This window comes from Columba livia, chromosome 19, assembly GCF_036013475.1.
Source record: "Columba livia isolate bColLiv1 breed racing homer chromosome 19, bColLiv1.pat.W.v2, whole genome shotgun sequence".
Taxonomy (NCBI): domain Eukaryota; kingdom Metazoa; phylum Chordata; class Aves; order Columbiformes; family Columbidae; genus Columba; species Columba livia.
Window position 1 is genome coordinate 5,528,973 of NC_088620.1, and position 21,309 is coordinate 5,550,281.

Below are 21,309 nucleotides of genomic sequence, written 5' to 3' on the forward strand. Positions count from 1 at the left end.
GGAGATTTAGGCTGGAGATTAGAAAGCAATTCTCTGCAGAGAGAGTGGTCAGGCATTGGAATGGCTGCCCAGGGAGGTGCTGGACTCACCGGCCATGGAGGTTTTTAAACTGAGATTGGACATGGCACTTAGTGCCATGATCTAGTAAACGGACTGGAGTTGGACCAAGGGTTGGACTGGATGATCTCTGAGGTCTTTTCCAACCCAGTCGATTCCGTGATTCTGTGATTAATGAGGAAAAAAAAAATAATAATCCTCCCCTTAAAGACTAAAAATAAAAACTTTAAAATCCAAAGAACTCAAACCATGCAAGTCCCTTTCCAGAGCAGGGAAAGGAAACGGTGTCACAGCTGTGGAATCAATAATATTGGAAACGTTTTTTCCATCCACCTCATCCTCTGCAAAGGGTGTGTTATTGTTCTCCAAATCTCTAGAATCAGTTTTCAGCGAGGAAAGAAAAGTGTGGTTCAGTAACAGAAAACCATTTAATGCTATTTATGGTAATGAACACCAAGAACTTTAATTAAAGTGAAGTGAGCTAAGAAGAGTGCATAAATGGTAATAAGAAAAAAATAAGAAATGAGGTAGGATTATTATCAGGAAGTAACAATTAATACCAAAAAACACCATGTCGTGAAAGCTACCTGGAACAGCTAGTTAACCAGACCAGCAGAGTAAATTGAACTCCAGCTGCTAAATTAACTGGGGACCAAATAGAAATCAGAACATCTTAAACAAAGAACAACTTCAGCTAACATTCCAGTGCATAGTTTCAGAGATACAGCAAGATGTAATGCATGGAGTAGGTTTGGTATTCCTTAGTTGCAGTTTAGTGCTTTTTGGAGTATTTAGCATCACTAACCTCCAGTCCTAACACGGGATGAGCATGTGTGTGATCTACAGGGGCTCCAACAACTCATTCAGCTCAGAAGTGCTATTAAGGAAACAATTGGGTTGAAGTCGTTGTATGGTTTAGCAGCTAATAAATAATCTGGTTTGCTACTACCAGAGTGCTTTGAAAAGCCCATCAGGAAAACAATACACTGACCAGACTGTTGATTGTTTGCTTGATTGTTTTTTTTTCTGAATGCACAGATCAGACTCAGAAACAAACCCCTTAAACTTCAGTTTGATGGAAATTTAAAGGAAAAAAATATACACTAATTGAATACTTGCAAATGAGGAAGGATTGTTGATGCAAGCTCATCTCTCAAAGCCTGAGCAATCCAGACAAGTTTGGGAGGTGGATGACTCATTCTGCTGTGGGTTGAGTTTTGCAGGAGTCCTGAGCAATAAGCACATTCAGGACCTCACAGTTTAGACCCCATCCTTGACATTTTAAAGCTTCTTTCATCTCATCACGTGAGACTGATACTCTGGAATCAGTATCTATTTGAGGGAAGACCAAGAAGCACATATCAGGAGTAAACAATACATATTGCTGTCTTCCAGAGTAGCCATGTATATCTGTGCCACCCGTGTTTCAGGTACAAGAAGTTATCAGACTGCTCACCCCAATTTTGCCACGCAGGAAGCTATCTCAAGCCCTAGCAGCCATAGCCAAAAAAAACTGATCTTGGAATATTGTAAGAGGAGCAAAAAGCCAGTGTCTTCATGCACGATCAATACTGGCCTCTCTTAAAAATGCTTTGTAGACCTCAGGCACAGAGCAGACTCTACTCAGCGAGCAGCAGCATAGCTCCGTTATCTGATCACTTGTCCCATGGACTCAGCACTGAGAAAAACAGCAGTTCAGGCTTGCAAGCTTCTAGAAGCACTGCAGCATACTTTCAGAAGCCGCTTATATAAATTTCTAACGTGACTGTGTAAAGTTCTGTTTGTATGACTAAGACCACAACTACAATCAAGACTCAAAGCACCCGTGTACAACGATCTAGACACACAGAAGGAATCTGTCCTTCTCTAAGGAGGGTGAAAATCCTGAGGTGCTTTGCCCTTTCAGCCCTGCCTGGTCTAAAATACATGTGTTGTAAACCAGTCAACCAGTGGCCTCGAATACAAAAGAGTTCAAGCCGCTATTCAGTAGCTGTTACTCTCCAGCACTATCTTTTGGCACAGCATAAGGAAAAAAGGTTTTCACAATCCAAACAGCCCCCACACCCACCACAAGGAACCGACTGGAAAACAGTTATTACTGAAGCCTGGAGCCATTCCTGCTTTACTTCAAAAGCATTAGGCCCACCCAGCAACTCCTGTCCTCTCTGTTAATCCAAAATGCTCGTGCAAATAGAACACGTACAATCCAAGAAGCATCAGTATCAACACTTCCCCATCTTTTCAGTGGTGGCCCCAACTCTAATACAATTTCAAGACACTAACCCTGTTAGAAAGAAGAGCTTTTACAGTACCTTGCTTTCCAGATAAAGAGATTTAATTATATTATTCCCTGGACTGTTTAAACTTCTCATAATGAATGGACTAAGGGAGGCAGAATTTACATCTTTCTTAGAAGTAGTTTTATAAACATATCTCCTGGATTTTAATGTAGCTTTATTTAAGCATCTGAACATCAACAAATCCAGAGCCCAGTTAACATCGTTTGTGTTTTCAGCATGATTAGTGTATATATTTCATATCTTACATCTGATGAAGAAAGCCACAGCGTGCCTTATTGCCCCAGCATCCAAGGGATCACCACAATTCACCAGGCCGGGGCACTCCCTGGGAGCTTGCCAGGAATCGGTTTGGAGGAGGCTGCAGCTCCGTACTTTTGCACGCATGGGACGCCCCCAAAGTTGCCAAGCCCCAGCTTGCAGCACTGCCCCTTGGGGCCAACCTGCTGGTCTGATGCAGAGTGTTACAACCAGGACCTGGAGGTCCTTGAGCCTCCTCTTCCTTCTGATGGGAAAGAACAGACCTCGGGTGTATCACAGGCACACCTTAACCACCCCACCTTAAGGACATGATTATCAGTAGCTATTACAAGTCATCTACCTCTGCCAGCGCAGACACTTGCGGTTTTATTTTTCTTTCTTTTTTTCTTCTGTCAAACAATACCAAACAGGTCAGACTTGTTTGAATTAAGTCTGCGCTGTCCCAGGGATCTAGAGGAGCTCAGTCCATGGAGGATTCTCATATCGCTCCTTAAAGCTGATGGAATGAAAGAGAGGAAGAAACAGGAGGCCAGGTCCTTTTCCAGCACCACGTTCAATCAGCATCAGCCTCCTACTTAAGTCAAGAGGTGTAACAGGAACTGACAGCTGTTAGAGTGAGGAGGACGACACAAGAGACCAACCAAGCAGCTCTGTAGACTGCGCTCATGAAAAACATTGGCAAAGCATTTAACAACTTAACGGGGGGCAAGAGATGCAGAGAAAAACCGAGTGTTCATCTCCACCAACACCACCAGCCCCAGGAGACACCCTGGCCAGTTGTATGTTCATATTTGATATGTGACAAAATACCAGGAATGTAAAAGTAGCTTAAAAACTTTAAAAGCCAGATCCTGAAGCAACTCAATGCTTCTGGGAGAGCAGATTAGACAGTCCCACTGCTTTTTATCCAGATTTTTCTCCCACTTGCACTATAACCATCCATTTCAGAACAGGCTAAAGCTCTGGAATCATGTCAGTTAGTGCTTCCAGCACAAGTGACTTGAAACTACTAAAACAGTGCAACCTTAAAGGAGCAGATATAGTTTGGGGAGGGTTTGTTCCTTCTCCAGGGCAGAAGAGAAGGTGCAGAATGCAAAAGGGACAGACATTTGGTTAAAAAAAAAAAAAAAATCCTGCATTCAAGCTGATGTCTGAGATCAATTTATCCCCCAAATCTTAATGCCAGCATGTAGATAAAATCAGCTGTCTGTATCCTATCCCACCCCACTGTGGGGCCTCACTGCCTGAGTCTGAGTTGAGGGGACAGTACCAGGTGTCACACACAGAGATGGAAGTTCAAGAGGTTTCCTAGTCTCCTGATCTTTGCTTGCAGGACACTGGACACTCTCGGTCCCTGACACATATAAGCCCCATTTGGAGCAATGCAGCAATCCCCACATTTCATTTTCTCCTCCATTCAAAGGTCATTTCTTCTCACCAGCACCATCCACCTCACTTTCTGTCCAGAACAGCAAGACCTTTTACTCCCACTGCCCCTTTCTCAGAGGCTGACTAATCTGTCGTGATCCTCATCCTGATCCCAAGCTTCCCCCAGCCTGCACCTGAGGCAAGAAGCCGCCTCATTCAGAGTCGTGTTTGTTCAGGGACTCCTTGGCTAGTCTGGTAGTGATCGGAGGGGAGAAAGGGGAGGATCTGGGGAAAGGGGGACTGGAATGGCCTTTTGTTTCCTTCTAGTTGGTCAGACGCTTTTCCCTTTTTTCCAGGGGCTCAGGCTTGCTCTTTGTCTGCCCTCCAGAGCCGCTCTTTGACTTCCAAGGGCAGCGTGTTGAACAGGTCCTCCTCTACCACAAGCCCACTGCGTTTCAGCAGAGGACACTCTCCCAGCTCCACGGGCAGACACTCCAAGCGGTTCCCTCGTAGCTCTATTTGTGACAGATTTGTCAGCTCTCCGACCCGGGACGGGAGTGACTGCAGCACATTGTTTCCCAGGTGCAAGGTTCTCAGTTTCCTGCACTGGAACAGCTCTGGTGGGAGACTCTCAATCTGAAAAACAAACAAAAAAAGAAATCAGTCATAGGCAGAGTCACCAGCAAACATGGACACATGCTCATAAGAAGCACACACAATGCTTCAGGGTTTACAGAGCACTTCTTTTGGATCATCCACTTCTCCCCTGCTTTCCACCATAAGGACTGTTCCCAAAGTCACTACACCACAATTGTATGCGTCTTTCAGACACTCTGCTGCCTAAGTTAGAAGAAATCACCAATGATGGTGGCTAAAGCTGAAGATACCACCAAGGACAGGATTAGAGGACCAGAAACCAGCTCACAGCTGGCCTGTACTGTCACACGCTCCCATCAGTATCAGCTGTTTTCCACCCCAAACCCTTTATACTGTCACTGATCAAGCCCCTTTGCACAACCGGTGTCATGCTGAACAACAGAAAGACTGGACTGAGTCGGCACTCCTAGTCTGGCTGTTGTAAGAGAAGAGGCTACAACAGGTATGACCTCCAGACTCTGAGAACTGGGACTATTCTTCCATTATTTCTGTCAGGCTTTAAAATGTTGCAAAGACTTTCTAGGCTCCAAAGCACAGCACAGGTTTTTTTGACAGTGCAAAAATGCAACCAAAATAACCAAAGCCACCAGCTGTTAGCTTTCCCACCCCCACCTTCAAGTATCCATGAGTCACTAATTTAATAAGGCTTACTTCTATTAAAGCCTTTTAATAGTCCAGTCTTCCCAATGAATTTCTAGGAAAACACTATGGCTAAGGTTTACCACACACCAGGCTAGGAACTGAACATAGCAATTCAGTATTCTTCCCATAATTCAAAGTCTCATCCTGGAGGCTACAATTTGCCTTTAAATACAACCATGTCCTTTTCTTAAAACTTAAATTATGCATGATATCATTCACAGTTAAATTAGACTCTAATCAGTTCTGAGCGAGATGAAGTCCAAGAAGAAGCCAAGACCAGACCAATAAAACTCAGCTGAATTCAGTCATTGTTACTGGTACTGTCAACTGTTTTACAAACAGCAACATGCAATTAAATGATCACAGACTCTTGAAAATAATAGTGTCGTTTAAGGGACAAGTATTGGTTTAGGAAGGAAGCAGTGTGCTGTAATGCAGCCTGCTTCCCAGAATGGTGCACCGACACCAGCCAACTCCTGGTCTCTATTTGCTGAGACTGCTGAGCTAGGAGAGGACATTTGAGATCATTCCTGGCTTTGGGAAATGCCAGCCTGCCAGTCCTGCTTCCTGCAGTCACTCTTTACTGTCAGTAACTGGGTCACCAGAGCCCCACGGCAACTGTGGCCTTGCCCAGGCACCGGTGGAGGATATAAACGGCTCAGCTGTTCCACTGGGTCCTCACCACCTTTTGCTTCAGAACAAGCTGGAGCTAAAGCTGCTCCAGCCTTTCTCTTGCATTATTGTTTTCGGGTTTTTCTCAGAGATAAATGGGTGGTGTCGCACTGTGCTGGGGAACTGAGGCTCCCTCCAGCTCCTTTTCATCCACGAGAGGCTCCACCCCAAGACTGCAGAGGATACAGTGCAGATTAACCCTTGGAAGCTGTGCCAGGAAGGTTACCAGGAGACAAAGGTACAAAATTGTTTGAATTCTGAACAGTAGCTTAAAAGAAAAAAACAAACACACACTCCCTCATCTTTGCTTAATGCCATCCTCAGAAACTACCAATATTAGCCCCACTTGCACCAAGAAAATATTTTGGGTTTTAATGTGGCAGGGAATGTGTGCATAGTGTGACGTTTAGCAGAGCTCAGGCCTCCTGTACAAATAGATGAACAGCCACCCAGTCCGTTAGTGCTGGGCAAACTGGGTGAGAAGCTGTTAAACTGGGATCGCTGAACGGCTGCTGCTTGTGCCACTGGAGAGTGACAGCACACAACACAGGCTTGAACTTTTCCAACAGCCACTTCAAACTGCTGGCTGGAGTTTTAAGAACCCTGTGTAATACTGAACTGCATTAGCAATTAAATACTTGATTTGAGAGCGTTTCCCCTGCGAAAAGCCAAACCACAGCAGAACTGCGCTGTCCGACTCTCACAGGCAATTTGACAGTGTTCAATTATGAATATATCTTGCCAATAGCAGGAAGAATCTTGATATATGACAGTGAAAACTAGGACTGCTCCAGGACAATTCTATTGCGTATTCCCCAAAGAACCCAGAAGCCACTAATGAGATCTGTCAGCAATTTGTAGTTATATTAGAGCCTTTTGCAACTTCAGGTGGTAATAAACTCCAAGAGAAAAAGAGCCTCCCAGGAATTTGCAGACAGAATGAATGAGAGCTTCAATGAGACATTCAGCTCAGCAACCCAGTCCGTGCAGTCACAGACTGATCTCTGTGATACATGGTAAATTGAGTCCCTTTAATTGCAAACACAAGAACAAAAATACAGGAAAAAAATATGGGTACAGTTTGCTGTAAGCAAATAAACACCCTCCACCAGAAGGCAAGAAACAACATGTGGCAATCAGGCAGCCTGGCACACTTCACCATCCCCTCTAACCCGCCCTGTGCTTAGACTCAGACACTTAATGCTTAGACTTGGTCTACATGGGATTACGCAAGAAAACCCGCAGCCATCATACTGCAGCGCAGCAGGGTGCCATCATATTTCCTACCCTCTGAAAGTCAAGGAATTGCCACAGTTCACGTTTTCACATCCGAATGCCAGTTGATAAACCTGGTTTAGTTCACTCTGCGCAGAAGATTACTCTGCTCTCTCCAAAGTCTCCTTTGGGAAACAAAACAATGACTCTTAAGAGTGAGATCTTAAGAACCATTTTTCTTAAGTCTTTCCATATCCTGCTTCTCACAAGAAGTACACGCTTACAAGACCAAACTCCCCAGAAACACAAAGTACCACAAGCAAAGCTGTAAGCCGCACACATACGTGCCCCAAGGTGGCCGCTGCAACAGTGTACCTACATGGCTGAAGCACATAAGCTTAAGTGCATAGTTCTAGATTAAGACTACAGTTTCTCAGATCTCCATTTGAAGCCCCAAACTGATGTCAATCTAGAGACTACAAGCTTCCTACTGCAGAGAAACAACCAACAGGCAGGATTTCTAAAGCAGCTCCAATTGCCACTTAGAAGTAGTTTCTTTGTCGAGAGAAGAAATGCTACAAAACAAGTGCTGCTCTCATAAAAACTTGCCCCTGGAGTTATTTGCAATGTTTTGCTTTTGATAAACCCCTGGAGAGAAGCAAAAGCTGGAGAATTTAAATAGAATGGCAGTGCCAGGAGTATTTCACACACCATTGTAGCATGTGTAATCACACAGATAACAGAAGTGCCAGAGTTACTTTTATTCAGGCAGGAACACTCAGCTCTGTGCTCACTTACCCTGTTGGCCGTCACAGCCAGATTCTGCAGGTTTTGAAGAAGTCCAACATCCGGGGGTATGGAAGTCAGATTGTTGTGGCTGAGATCCAAGTACCGAAGTTTCCGGCAATAGAAGAGCTGGGTAGGGATCTTGTCTATCTTGTTACGATTCAGGTAAAGGCGCTCTAAATTAGTTAAATTGCCTATTTGCATGGGTATGTAGGCGATGTGGTTGTACCACAATTTAAGGCAAGTGAGACGATGTAAGTGCTGGAAGCTGATGATTTCTTCAATGGTCTTTAGGTTATTGTCCTTCAGGTCTATCTCCTGCAGATTGTGGAGGCTAAAGATGGAGTGAGGAATGCGTTCCAAGTCACAACGGATCAGCTCAAGCTCCGTCAAGTTGACCATTTTCTTAAGGCTGTTGAGAACAATGAGCTTGGTGCCCTCGTTGTTGATGGAAAGCTTCTGAAGATGCACACCAACATCTGTCACCACCTGTGGCAGCTTGGTGAGGTTACTCTTCAACCGTAACACCTTCAGCCTCTTCAGCTCCCTCAGTCCATCTATCACAATGTACCGATTGTTTTCGGCACTCAAATTCCCAGTCAGATGAAGCTCCTCTAGTGTCTTCAGGCTATAAATCCAAAGGGGAATCTCCTTGATGTCTGTGAACTTGATGTGGAGAGATTTCAAGTTCTCCCTCAAAAAGGCAAGGGCTGGAGCCTCAATTTTGGCAGCTGTGTGGTAGAGCCACAGTTCCTTAAGGCTGGTGAGCTGAGCAATGCTTGGGGGAATAGTGACATCGGGGATAAGCTCCAGCTTCAAGACCTCCAGCTCAATGAGGTCAAAGACTGTGTCAGGAATGCCACTCAACATGAAAAGATGCAGTTCCAGCTTATCCTGGGAGTTCTTGGTGATCCTCTGGCGCAGCTTCTCCAAAGTCCACTCATTGTTGAGGTTCAGCTGCCGCAGTTTGTTCTCACTCACCTCCGACAGAAAGACGGCAAAGCGCTTGGAATACAGGGGGTCATACTGATCGATCAGATGGAGCATAAAAGCAAAGTCATTTTTCACATCAGGAATGTCGCTGTAACTGCTCTCCTCCCGGATGGACTCAAAGGAATATTTCTTGAGCGATCGCCTCAGCATCCACCAGAGCGTGTACATGCAGATCAAGCCATAGAATATCACCAAACTGATGTAGAAAGAAGCCAAGATTTTGAAGAGAGTGGCCAAAGGATGAGCACAGCGGTACATCCTGTAGCCAGTCAAGCTCTCGATGTCCACTTTACAGTCAACATCAAACGTTATGTTGTTGACATAGTAAACAGTATAGCAGATGATCAGAATGAACTTGATCACTTTGATGATGGTCTGTCTCATGTAGAGGCGATAAACTATATCTCCCTCTTCCACATGCGTGCGGAACTTTTTGACTTTTTCAAAGAGTGCTTTGGCCTGCTCACCTTCCTTTTTGTCCAAGACACCAGTCTCAGACCGGTCCACAATCCCTTGCTCAATCCGAGACTTTGTTCTCTGCAGCATGGGAACGGTGGCTTCCACATCCTCACTGACTGTGGAGGATTTCTTGTCCATGGAGCCATTCATTTTCCCAAATGCTGGCTTGGTATCGCTCTCCTCCACCACTGTCTCAGATAATGCCCTCGTTGTCCATGGAGAGTCAAAACACTTAAGCAAAATAGACACAAAATGCTCCAGCTTGGAGCTGGTCCTTGGGAATTTGAACCAGAAGTTGCTACAAGCCAGGAAGATGAGAGTATGTAGCAGCACCAGATAAGGAAAATACTTGGCAAACCAGTGAAGACGGTTCTCATAACACACCGCATCCACGTAGTTATACTGGTGCCGGTCCAAATCATACCGGATCCCCATCGGCCCTGTATCAGTAGAGGGAACAAGACTGGAGTTATAGTAGGTACGCTCCAGGGTTGCAGCTGTCCAACCTCTGACCGAGTCATTGCAAGAGTCTTTGGTAACCCATTTACAGGGCAAACAAATCATTTTGTCCTGGGTGACCTGAAGCGTCCCTCCAAACACCGCAATCATCAGCATCACTATGGAAATGTAGTCTGTGAAGACGTCCCACCATGGCTTCAGGATGCGATACGCTGGCTGAGTGTCCGCAAAGTAGCGCAGTTCAGTCACTGGAATCATGATTCACCTGAGAGGAAACCAAAAACAGGCATTACTAGCTTAAAGTGTTTCATCCTGCTTTTCAAGAGGGCATCAGGAACCTCACATTTTAAGTGCTGGCCCAACAAGACTGGAATTAGCAGACACCAAATTTCAAGTTACTTGGGCACAAATGAATGGGTCTTCCTCCAAATAATTTGCTACAGCTGAGGCTGTGAAATTGGTTTGTCGCTGTCTTCCCCGGCAAATGAATTGTCGCAAATATCAGAACTGGTGCTTATCATTAGCAGCCTGTGGGGCAAGACATTCACACTTAAAGAAAGCTCATAGGGAAGACAAACTGCCCCAGCCAGGCCAGTATTTGGAAGTTTACTGTTTTATCTGTGGATTTTATTTCAGGGATGAAGGAGTGTGCCAGCACTACGAGAAGTGGTAACATCCACACACAGAGCATAGTTGTCCTGAGTTTTTTACTGTTTGTACAGAGCTAGTAATTAATAATTCTGCATTTGTGCGGTTCTCAAACTGCAGGGACAAGAAGATTTACATAAAATAGTTATATTTCCTAGAACCCCTTACTTCACTGATGCAACTCAACAGCACATTAATCAAACAAGCTGGAAAAGAGAACAAAGTTGCTTGATATCGTGACTCTTCTTTCCAAGTAAGTAGCTTAGGTTTCCCCCCTTTTTGCATTAATTCTCCAAGGAAAGATTAGTCACTCGCCCTCTGACGAACTCAGTACTGAAATCCTGTAACAGCTGCTCTTTGCCTTATTTACTTCAGAAGCAGAGGAAGGGGGAGACAAAAGAAGAATTCACTTCCCTGACCAACCACTCCCACCTAGAGTTCATCTCGGCTGGGATTTCAGTGTCACAAAGGAAATCCAAAGGTTCTGGGAAGCAGAGGCTTTATGGCAGTGCTTGTCCTGTCCTTCAGACTTCCAGACGAGAACTTCCAAAACGTTCTTCAACAGGCCATAGAAAGTGTGGAAGCCTGACTGATCCACAGGTAACTGTGAACTCACAACATTCGCCTGACAGGCAACACAGGCAAAGAACAGGAAGCCATTGTAACTTGTCCTAATGAGTGTGAGAAAGCAGTAATATCACCTCAAACTTGCTAGCAAAGTCCAGGAGTAGGACAAGCACTAATCTTTCAGTCATTTTGAAACTCGCATGAATTGTGAAGCAGGAAAAGCAAAAATTCAATCGTGTTTTCCCAGCCCATGAGATATCATTTGTACAGACAGTCCCGATAATTCCTGGGGGAATGCAGGTTCTATAAACCCATGGCCAGGACAAAGCTTTTTTGACAAGTGGGGTGCCCATAGCGCCTGCTTGGGTAGAATTCAAGTTTGTATTTAAAATGAACTTTCAGCACAGAACCGCACAGGAAGCCATTCCTAATATGAACTCAAAAAGCACTACATTCCCTAGAGACGCTAAATACAGAACTCTGTTCCCTGGTATGCTGCTTACAACAATAAATGGTAACATGCCAGCTCTGGCTTAGTGCTACTTGAAAAGGCTGCAAGCAACTAGAAGTGGTAGATTGAAAGATGAAGCATTCGCCCTTTTGCACATCCAGTTCCAATACTACGTTAGTCCATCACAAAAGACAGACTGGGGTCACTCTAATGTATGTATTCTCTGAATACATCCACATCAGGGAAAGTCCATTTGTAAGACATTTGAGAAGAGCTGTCTGTGCATACTACAGATGTACTAATTCCAGGATAAAACAGGGTACGGTTTTCTTCACAGCCCCAGCACTCCAGAACAATTCAAAACTGGTAGCTAAACAGCTCCCTGAATCGCAGTTCCTGGCAGTGTACATCTCTTCAGCTTGTCTACACAGACAAGAAAATTCAGAGTCAAAACCCATTTTATGATCTTTATTTTCTGCAGAAGAATCTATGCTCTGACAGAGGCCCTTAATCACTACTGACAGTAGCCATATACCATCCCAGGCCCCTTACCCATTCATTCCCTCCCTCTTCAGAAGCATCAAAACTGGACATATACCTGATTCATGTTATTTTCGCCCCTTTTTTTTTGTTAGTACCCCTACTACACCAGGCCAGGAAAGCAAGACAGCTCCTAGAGAAGCTAGAAAGTTCAGCTGCTGAAAGATTTGAGAGCCAGGGCAGGACTGCTGACATGCTGCTGGACCCCACAGAAAAACAAACACGACAAGAACACACATGCCCTCGCTGTCACCCTCTGTAATCAGGCTCATTACATCCAGGAGGTAACACAAATTCCACCATACCATTCCCTGCTCTCCATAAATAAGATCCTATTCCTCTTCATTTCAGGAACATGTGGCAAAAACCACTGATATTGTTAATAAAATAACAGTGTCCCATGATAGTCCATTATGTCTTGGTGTCAGCATTTAAACCCTGGTAGGGTGGAACAGGAAATCTCCTGCCTTCCAGTAACAATGACAGGGTCACTGGAAGATGAAAAGGACATTCATAGCAAGTCCCCACTCCTCTGGGAGACCCTGTTCAAGTCCCAGGCAAACAATAAAACTAGAGGCCACCTTTACAGAAGCTGGAATTTGCCATGTCTTATCTAATCTTACTCCCAGCATCTGCAGTAAAAGGGAAAATTGCCCACCAAACACTTGAGAAAGTAGGTGGGAAAGTTGCATCCCTCCTCACCCGGATTTCCCATGCATGTAATCCATTTCTAGTTCCTGAAACAGCAGCTTTTATCAAGATGCAAATATCTTCATTTTGTGAACTACATTTTGTAATCATTTTAAAATGTGATTCTTGTTGCAACACTCACCCTTCTGGATTAGAGCAAGCAGTTTTGCTGCTGAAGTTGATGACAACAGCAGACTAACTCCAAGAAGTCAGATTCTCAGGGGCCATCTCTGTCACTCAATGCTCCCCTGTGCAGTAGCATTCTTCCCATAGACTGTGATTCGAACCACTACATAGAAACCAACCAGGTAGCTGGAACACAGACCCTCCCAACAAGTACATGGGCAGAACAGAACTATTTAGACAGAGGATATTATTCTGGCATAACAAGGAACAATCCTTGCATGAAGATGTGGCCAAAAATAAAGTTACCTCCCTTGTGACCAAGACAAGAGCAAGCTCCAGAGGACCAGCAGGCAGACTGCAGAGATTTCAAGCTTCTGCTCTTTTCAGGAGTTGAACTCCAGCAAGCTTTGCCAGCAGGAAAGAGTTTACTGGGAAGAAGCTTAATTTGCTAAGTCACTTCTGTCATGTAGCCTCACTGAAGGCTGAGCAGAGAACACACGAGCTCAGCGAAGGAGTTTACTGACAGGAGCAGTCATAACTGGAAAGGAAGCACCGTGTCAGAGCAGCCTTGGTGCAGAAGGATCCAACCTCCTTTGTATTTACCTCAAGCTGCAGAACTTGCCAGTTGCACTCCGAAACAGGTGATTTGTTCACAGTGTAGTTAACTCCCCACATGCAAGGCATCGATACTGAGATTTTGAAAGAGTGTGTTGTTCAAGTTCAAAGCAAGTTGATTTCAGTAAACTTGCATAAGCTGATAGGTAGGAACATCTATGCTTAAACTCCTGTCAACTTATCAGAAGCATAAGGAAATATGTCTTCCAAGGTTATAATTAAATAGGCAGGTTTAGGTATTGCACACTGAGGAAAAAAGAAAAAAAATGTGACAAGTGTCTGTGTCAGAGGTGTTTCAAGTTCTGCATCCCACAGTGCCCCCCCAGCTACCACAGCCCCCGAGCAGACCCCTCGCCCCCGCTCTCTAAGAAACAACTTTACCTTTGAGGGTTTCAGCTACACCAAAGCAGCACTTCTTTGAACACTACAATTCATATCTAATATAGAACAACCCCATATCTAATATAGAGCAACCTCAGAGATCATACCAGGAAAGATCTGCATGTTAATGCCTCATTACCATACAGCAGAATCAATCCAGCATAAATAAATACACTTGTAAAGCCTTTGCACACTCTACATTTAGATACTACGCACCTTCAGCGCCTGCAGATTGCGCAGCTCCACACTCGCATCCCACGGTGGGATCCTTTTGCCAGACGCTCATCCCTGTCTCGGCCTGCTGGGCACCCACCTACTAAGTGCGGCACGGCCTCACCATTAATGCTGAACAGGCTGATTCGACAGAAGAAACAGCAGTTTCAGACTTACATAACCAGCCTGCCAAACCTACCCAGACTTCAGCCAACCATAAGCATCACCAAGTACTAATCCTATGTTTTACTAGACACACCTGGGGGAGAAAGATAATCACCCGTGTTAGGAGAACAGGGACATTCTGAGCACAACACACCTGAATAGTAAAATCAGTCAGAAACAAGATTAAACATATCTGGCTGACAGAGACATCACAAAGCAGCATGTACCTTACCAGATAAAGGCTGACAGAGCCGAGAGCACAAATGCTTTCCACAGCGCCCAGTATCCTGTGATATTTAACAGGTTCAAAGCATTAACAGAGCAACTGCTGCAGGAGCAAATATCCTCAGATTTGGACAATTCCTCTGTCCAAAACCACCCAAGCTAAACAAGTGAAGATTGACTTACTGTTGACAGACACCTGGCTGAGCAGCGCCTGAAATTCCTGCCTGCAGCTGCTGGCCGGCATATCCAGCTAGGGACAAAGTGAACAGAAACAACATCGCTGTTCTGTTTCACTGGATAGTTTGTCAGCTTGACTCATTTACCGAACATTTCATCAAGCCTCCTCTTTTCTCCTCCTTTCTGTGGGCCATTCTGTTACTAATGGAGCTACTGGCAAAACAGGACTACACGCAACATCTCGTGACATGCAGAAGAATTTAAGTTTCCACCCCTTACCTGCAGGAGCTCCCTCGAATCAGGGAAGTCCTCCTGACTTCCAGTGGCATGCAGCTTCCAAGTGAGGTGGCTTCATAATAAAGGTTTAGATAAAGACACATGGATACACTGTACATTGGATCTTGCAACTCTTTAGTTTCCACTACAGGTATTTCTAATTCTCAGTGGATTTCCTTGGAAGAGTGTGGACTTGTAAAGTAGAAGTCAAGCACCGCTGACAGAATTTCTCAACCCACAGAAGCCCAGAGAAACAGGGAGATAGATAAGGGAAAGAAAATACTTGATGCTGTTAAGTCTATAGCCCTGAGTATTGACAAGCTACAACACGTAACCATAAGGTTTCAACAAAGCAGAGCTTCCCTCCCCAGCATGCTGCCACCTGAAATTCTGAAGAAGGGCATGACACAGAGCTCTTTGTTCAAAATCTGGTAAATGTAAGAGTTTTGCAGGTCAGAATGGGACTGGGAATTCACGTGTCTCCTCCCTCATGTTTATTAGGCCCAGAACTAAAAGGAAAAATAAAAGGAGACTGAAAAACAGCTGCTTTCAAGTACCCCTCAGAAAACTTTCTGAGCATAAGGACAGCCACACAAGTAACTGGAAAAGTCTAAAACATGCAGTGGAACAGCTCATGTGCTTTTGTCCTTTGCTGTTTAGAAATAAAACAGCAATGAAGCCAGATGCCAAAGCCCTGACCAACAAACAATTTTCCTTACCTCAGGCCCTTCCTGCATTAAAAAATAAATCCCTCCTGAGGGACAAAATGTCTTCTAAAATAGAGAAGTGAACATGTGAAGTTTAAAGGGTCATTTAGCATTTAGACTAGCAGATAGAGCAGTGGAAAGAGCAGCTGCCAGAACTCACCCTCTTCACTTAGTGGAACAGCCAGTGAACTCAACACGGAAAGCAACGTCAGTTGGTTTTCACACAACCATCCAGCAGCTGCACACAACATTCAGCCGCTCCCCAGCCACAAGACAAGCAGGACAAAGTGAGCAGATGGGTCACAACGTCTTTATTGAAGTTCATGAAAAAGAATAATTCACCTACGCTGTGGATAGCACTTCATCATCCTTACAGCTACTCCTTCATCGTCAGTCTTGCATCTGACGGGAAGAGTCGTTCTTTTTTTAACCGTCCCGTGCAACCGCTCTTGTTTGCCATCACACGAGCAAGCCTGCCCTAACAAGTACAGGGAAGAACATCTGCACCACCAGGACAATCCATGCTGGAGACCTGGCTTGGCCGGCCACATTTTCTGCCTTCTGACAGCATTTTGTCCCAGCTGCACAGAACTGAACATAGTCTGAAGTTATCAGCTTCACTGGCACTTGGAGCAGGGACTGTATGTTGGTGTCATTCAGCTATGTACATTTAAATGCTATCGGGTGACTTAAAACAGTGATGCAGACCAGAGAAAAATGTCTGTGTCAGCTTATAAATTATGAATGTACATGGCCACAGGCTTCCTATCCAAAATTAATTTTCTCTTTGCCATAAAAAAAGATACTTCAAGGACAGGGCACTGGAGCTCGTCTTGGAAAAGTACAAAACACTCCCTTGTACTGACTAATGCAAGTGATTGCATTAACTCTGTTAGTAACTAAAGATAAACAGACAGCAACAGCATTGACTTGTAACAACCAGAACAGCTTCAAGCACCCCACCAGCTGCAGGAAAAGGCTCTTCAGCATTTAATTCCAGCATTGAGAAGAGTCATACAGGAAAACATAGCCAGCTGTTTTCAGCTGAAGACAGGAATGGCAGACAGAGCAGAGCTTTGACATACCTAACAACAGATGGAGAAATCAAGACACTAGATTCAAAGTGAGTAAAAACTTTTAAGGATAAACTTAATTGATTGTTGACAGACCATCACAATATGCACAAATCCATGAGTGTCGCCACAGCTGTTTTCAGGTTCAAAGGGATGAGCCCTTAAAGATGAAAGAAGATGCAGATGAGAGCAAAGCAAGATAAATAAGACACCAGCTATCAGCACAATAATGTTTAGCCTCAGTCTGAGGAAAGAAGAGGAATAAGAACATATTCACTCTCAGTCTTGCCTTCAGGAGCATGTGCTCCAAAACACTGACTTCCAGCTCAGAATATCTTCTGAGTGCATTAATCAATTAATAAGGGACAGGCCATCTAACCTTTGATCATCAAGATCTGATAAAGCCAAGACTCTAAAGGAGACCCTGCTAACTAGTCCAGCACACAGCTCTGCTGTGCACAAAGGTAGGCTGGAGCTAGAGAAGCAGCTTGTGAATTTGTCACAAAAGAGGAGCTTTGAGAATTGCCAAGGTAATTTTATAGCAAATGTTAACAATGCTTAGTACACAAGGAGAAGGAAGCACTATTATTTCAGCAGGGAGGTCACAACTGAATAGCTTTTAGTTTCAAATGTGGTTTCACAGCAGTAAGAGAGCCGTGTATAATCCAGCTATACGAACTGGATTTCAAGTTGGAATACAAAAATCCACGCACCACGTCAACCGTTTAAGGAAAAAGATGCTTGGAAGCATTCAAGATACACTCTTCAAAGCACGTAGACTGTTAAACATCTGCTCGGTATTAGTGCGCATATCCTAAACTAAGACTGTTTTTGAAAACAATTGAAAAAATGCACAAAGGAGGCTAACCACACTGCAGCTGTATACATTAACTTTTAACAATTACCACAATAATAGCTATGCATTCCATCTCCTCATATTAAGGAGCCCCACACACAACTCCTAAACCTTTCTCCTCTGTGCTCCCCCACCACTCACCTGACATCGTGCCTCCCTTTTCCTAGACACCAGGTAAGCTCAACCTAACACCAGAAGCGAGTTTTCACTTCCTTTTTAAGCACTCTGCTGAACAAAATCCTTTAGAATGTGGAGAAATTACATGAAGGCCTCTAAATAACCTGCTCCAATCACACAGCAGTAACACAACTTATACATTTGACCGCCACTGCTTGTTTAAAAAAAAATAGCATCAGAAAGCCCTAAACCACAGACCATCTTTCAGAACGCCTGCAGCATTTACCAGAATATAAACAACTCAGTAAGTCATCACTGGAAGGCTTCAGGCACTCCACATTTCAAACATGGAAACATTAGCTTTTAACACATGGCTTCTGGCATACTTAAAGGAAATATGTATGCATGTTGTCTTTGACCTACAGGAATAAAGCCAGGGTTTCCAATGACCATGAGAGGATCAGTACAAGAAACAGATCAGTGAACTGCCAGAACACTAACCAGAACATCAGACCGGTCTTAGGGATATGTATATTCCAGAAGCAACATGCTGCATGTTCCACTGCTCAGAACACAGCCAATCTGGACAGCATTTCTCATCTTGAAGATAAGCACAGAATTCTGCAATACCTTTCATCACTACTGGTGAAGAACCAAGGAAGGAGGGAGTTTCTTGCAACTAGTTTCTGTCATTGCCTAATTGATACCTGCACGAGTGACGAGCCAGTGCACTCCTGAGTTCACCGTGAAAAACCACCCAGGAGATGTCTGCACAGCAACACAAATGTCACCTCACAGGGAACACAGGGGTGCCCACCACACTCACCAAAACATTTACTAAACAGTCTTCAAGTAGCCAGGAATCAGATGTGTGGGTGAATAAATATAACAGTTATATCTTACTTTGGACAACACTCTGATCCTTTACTCTTTTTTGCATCTTCAAGCTGACTACGGGCTCACAATTTAATTAGCATACCACCACTCTCCCCATATCACCCCCTGATCAACCACCTTTCTTCCTTGCTCCTTATCAGTCATCGCATCACTGCCCTGTGCTTTGCAACTATATTTAAGTAGCATCCTGGTCATTTTTTTGGCTTTATTATACCACTCAAGCGCTGGCCTGCAGCCCTTACCCTGCAGCTGGGTTCTGCTATCTGCACTTCAGTTCTCTGTGCTGGAAATAGATGATATTCCTGCGTGCTGGATCCTGAGCGGGTGCTGAAGCGTTGCATTCCCCACACGCCATGGGAACAGCTTCCCTGAAAGGAGACAGAGATCATCAGCAAAGAAGAGGGGATTCACTTCACAGAGGGACCGTGTTATGTAAAAACTTGGTAAAGGATTTCTAAGAAGCAAAGAACAACTCAAAGGGTCACTGGGAACTAAAAAGAAACACCCTGATACATAGGAAAGTGGTAAGAACTCCAAGAGCTACATGAAACTCTTGGGAGGAAGGAGTCTCCCAAATTAGTTATTCAAACCAAAGCGACCAATAGCAGATGTTGCAGACGCAGCCAAAGGAGATGCTGAATATTAATATTAAAACTAAACCTCAACTCGTAGAGACAGATTAACCTCCTGGAAAAACAATACTTTTTTTAGATGGAAGAAAAAAAAGGATTAATGACTTTACTACCTACTTTCTAGTCTGAAAAGTCTGAATTTTTTTTTAAGTGTTACCATCAGGAGGATCTGAAAACATAGACCATGTTCCTAAACAGTCCCAAGTGAACCAACTTTCCCGTCTCCTCTCAGCACATATCTCCCGACACAAATCTTCTCAAAGGGGCAGCAGCAGTCTAGCACCAGCAACAAGAATTTCAACAGCTTTTTGTCTTGCTTCCTGCATGTCAGCGTGGGGCATGGGAAAGCAGAGCAGGGAGCAGACCAGGGCTTTGGGAGATCCCTCGAGCATCCAGCATCCTGGCTACGTAGGGGAGGACTGCAGAACTTCAGAAAGCATTTTGTCAACAACAGGGGGGAAAGGAAAGGAAGAGACATCACGGGAGAAAAAAGAATAAAAATAAAAAACCCAACATAGTGGTGAAGATGTCCACAAATACATTCCTCCTGATCCCAAAGTCACCGTTGGGGCTGATGGATTTTGAAGCCATTCTGCTGTAGCTGTGCCAGACTGCTGCAGAGGAAGCGCGGAAGGGGGAGACTGTCTGACCTTCTCCCCCCACGGCCTCAGCACCGACCCGAACCCACAACACCCGGTCCCGAGTCCCGAACACAGCGGCTGCGCATCAGCCCCGTCTGCCCACAGGCCTGACACACCGCCCCGGGCTTCCAGAAACAGAAAACATATCCTCTGTGAGATATACATTAACACAAAAACAACCAGCTTCCGTCCCCAGCACCACAGGTAACAGACACAGGACTCACCCCCCGGCAGGAGAAGGTCCCCGGAGGGGACACCCAGCACACACGGCACCCACCTGTCCCCAGCCCCGGGCTGCCCCGCCGCATGACAGGACAGGGCAGGGTCGGCGGGGACACGGAGGAAACGAAATTACTGCCCAATTAGTCAGCAACCCCTCCCTCCCTGCCCGGCGCGCAGGCCCCGCCCGGCCGCCGCGCTCCCCTCAGCGCTGCGCGCCCTCAGGCGCCCCGCGCCCCCCGCCCAGCCCGCCCTCCCGCGGGGTCCCGTCCCCTCACAGCCGGCCCGCCCGGGGGACGCGCCGCCGCAGACCCCGCACGGCTGAGGGGAGGACAACGCCAGCCGGCCCGCAGCGCCCCGACACCCACCTGGCCGCCCGGCCCCCACCCTCCCTCACGCCGGCTCCGGCTCCTTTTGTTCGCCCCGAGCCGCACCGCGGCGGCCCCACCCCGGAACTGACCTCACCCGCCCGGCATGGCGGCCATCAGCCCGTCCCGCCGCTACCGACGGGCGGAGGAGGGTGCCGCCATCTTGAGAACGGGCATGACGAGCGGGAACGCCGCCATCTTTGTGCAGGGCAAGGGTGGGTGGGCGGGCGACGTTTCTATTGGCAAGGTAATGAGGGGAGGGAGAGGAGAAAGTGAGGGCGAGGGCGCCATCTTGGTGCAGGGCAGCGCGCAAAATGGTGAGCGCCTTAAAGGGGCCGCCACAATTCCAGCCTCAGCGCTGGGCAGGCGAAGGGAAAGGTGGGGGAGCCGAGTGCCTTCAGCTGCTGTGGTGGGACAGCAGGACTTTGGAGTACAGAATTATTATTTCTGTTAAAAAAAAAAAAGCCCTACCTCTTTATTATGGTTTATGACCCATTCATCATCAAGTCTTCTATGATTTAATTTAACATAATTCTATGTACAGCAACTCAGACTCACAGCCTCTGTCCCTCAGCAAGAACGGAGAGGAAAGTGAGGCCCAACAAGGATAATTCCAGGCCCTGATTCAGGCTGGTATCCCTGCTGTGGAAACACAGAAGGGTTAAAAATGCCCCGACATCACCTTGTGTCAGTTTTTAACCAGTGACATCAACTCCATTTAGGGACCAGGGGCAGCTGGACCAGCTCAGTGAAGAAAGTCTGGCAAACATCTCGCTGGATGCCTCAAATAAAAAATATTGGGTATAACTAACATCAGCATCAAGACTAGTTAACAATAAGAGACTTAAATTACAGCTTT

General features: G+C 45.5%; 1 protein-coding gene across 9 annotated transcripts; it reads right to left on the minus strand.

The window, feature by feature from the left end:
- Positions 1 to 494: 494 nt before the first annotated feature.
- LRRC8A (leucine rich repeat containing 8 VRAC subunit A) lies at positions 495 to 20,670 on the minus strand. 9 transcript variants are annotated; one of them, XM_065035832.1, is made up of 6 exons: positions 20,451 to 20,539; positions 18,833 to 18,958; positions 14,101 to 14,238; positions 13,492 to 13,749; positions 7,968 to 10,131; positions 495 to 4,619 (listed from the first exon to the last, which is right to left on the minus strand). In XM_065035832.1, the coding sequence occupies exons 5-6, from the start codon at positions 10,122 to 10,124 to the stop codon at positions 4,344 to 4,346; spliced, it is 2,433 nt and encodes an 810-aa protein (XP_064891904.1). In that variant the 5' UTR covers positions 10,125 to 10,131; positions 13,492 to 13,749; positions 14,101 to 14,238; positions 18,833 to 18,958; positions 20,451 to 20,539; the 3' UTR covers positions 495 to 4,343. The 9 variants fall into 9 exon arrangements, with proteins under 9 accessions (XP_064891904.1, XP_064891903.1, XP_064891901.1 ...); XM_065035831.1 differs by lacking the exon at positions 13,492 to 13,749 and adding an exon at positions 14,671 to 14,737; XM_065035829.1 differs by lacking the exons at positions 13,492 to 13,749; positions 20,451 to 20,539 and adding exons at positions 14,671 to 14,737; positions 20,088 to 20,253.
- Positions 20,671 to 21,309: the final 639 nt, after the last annotated feature.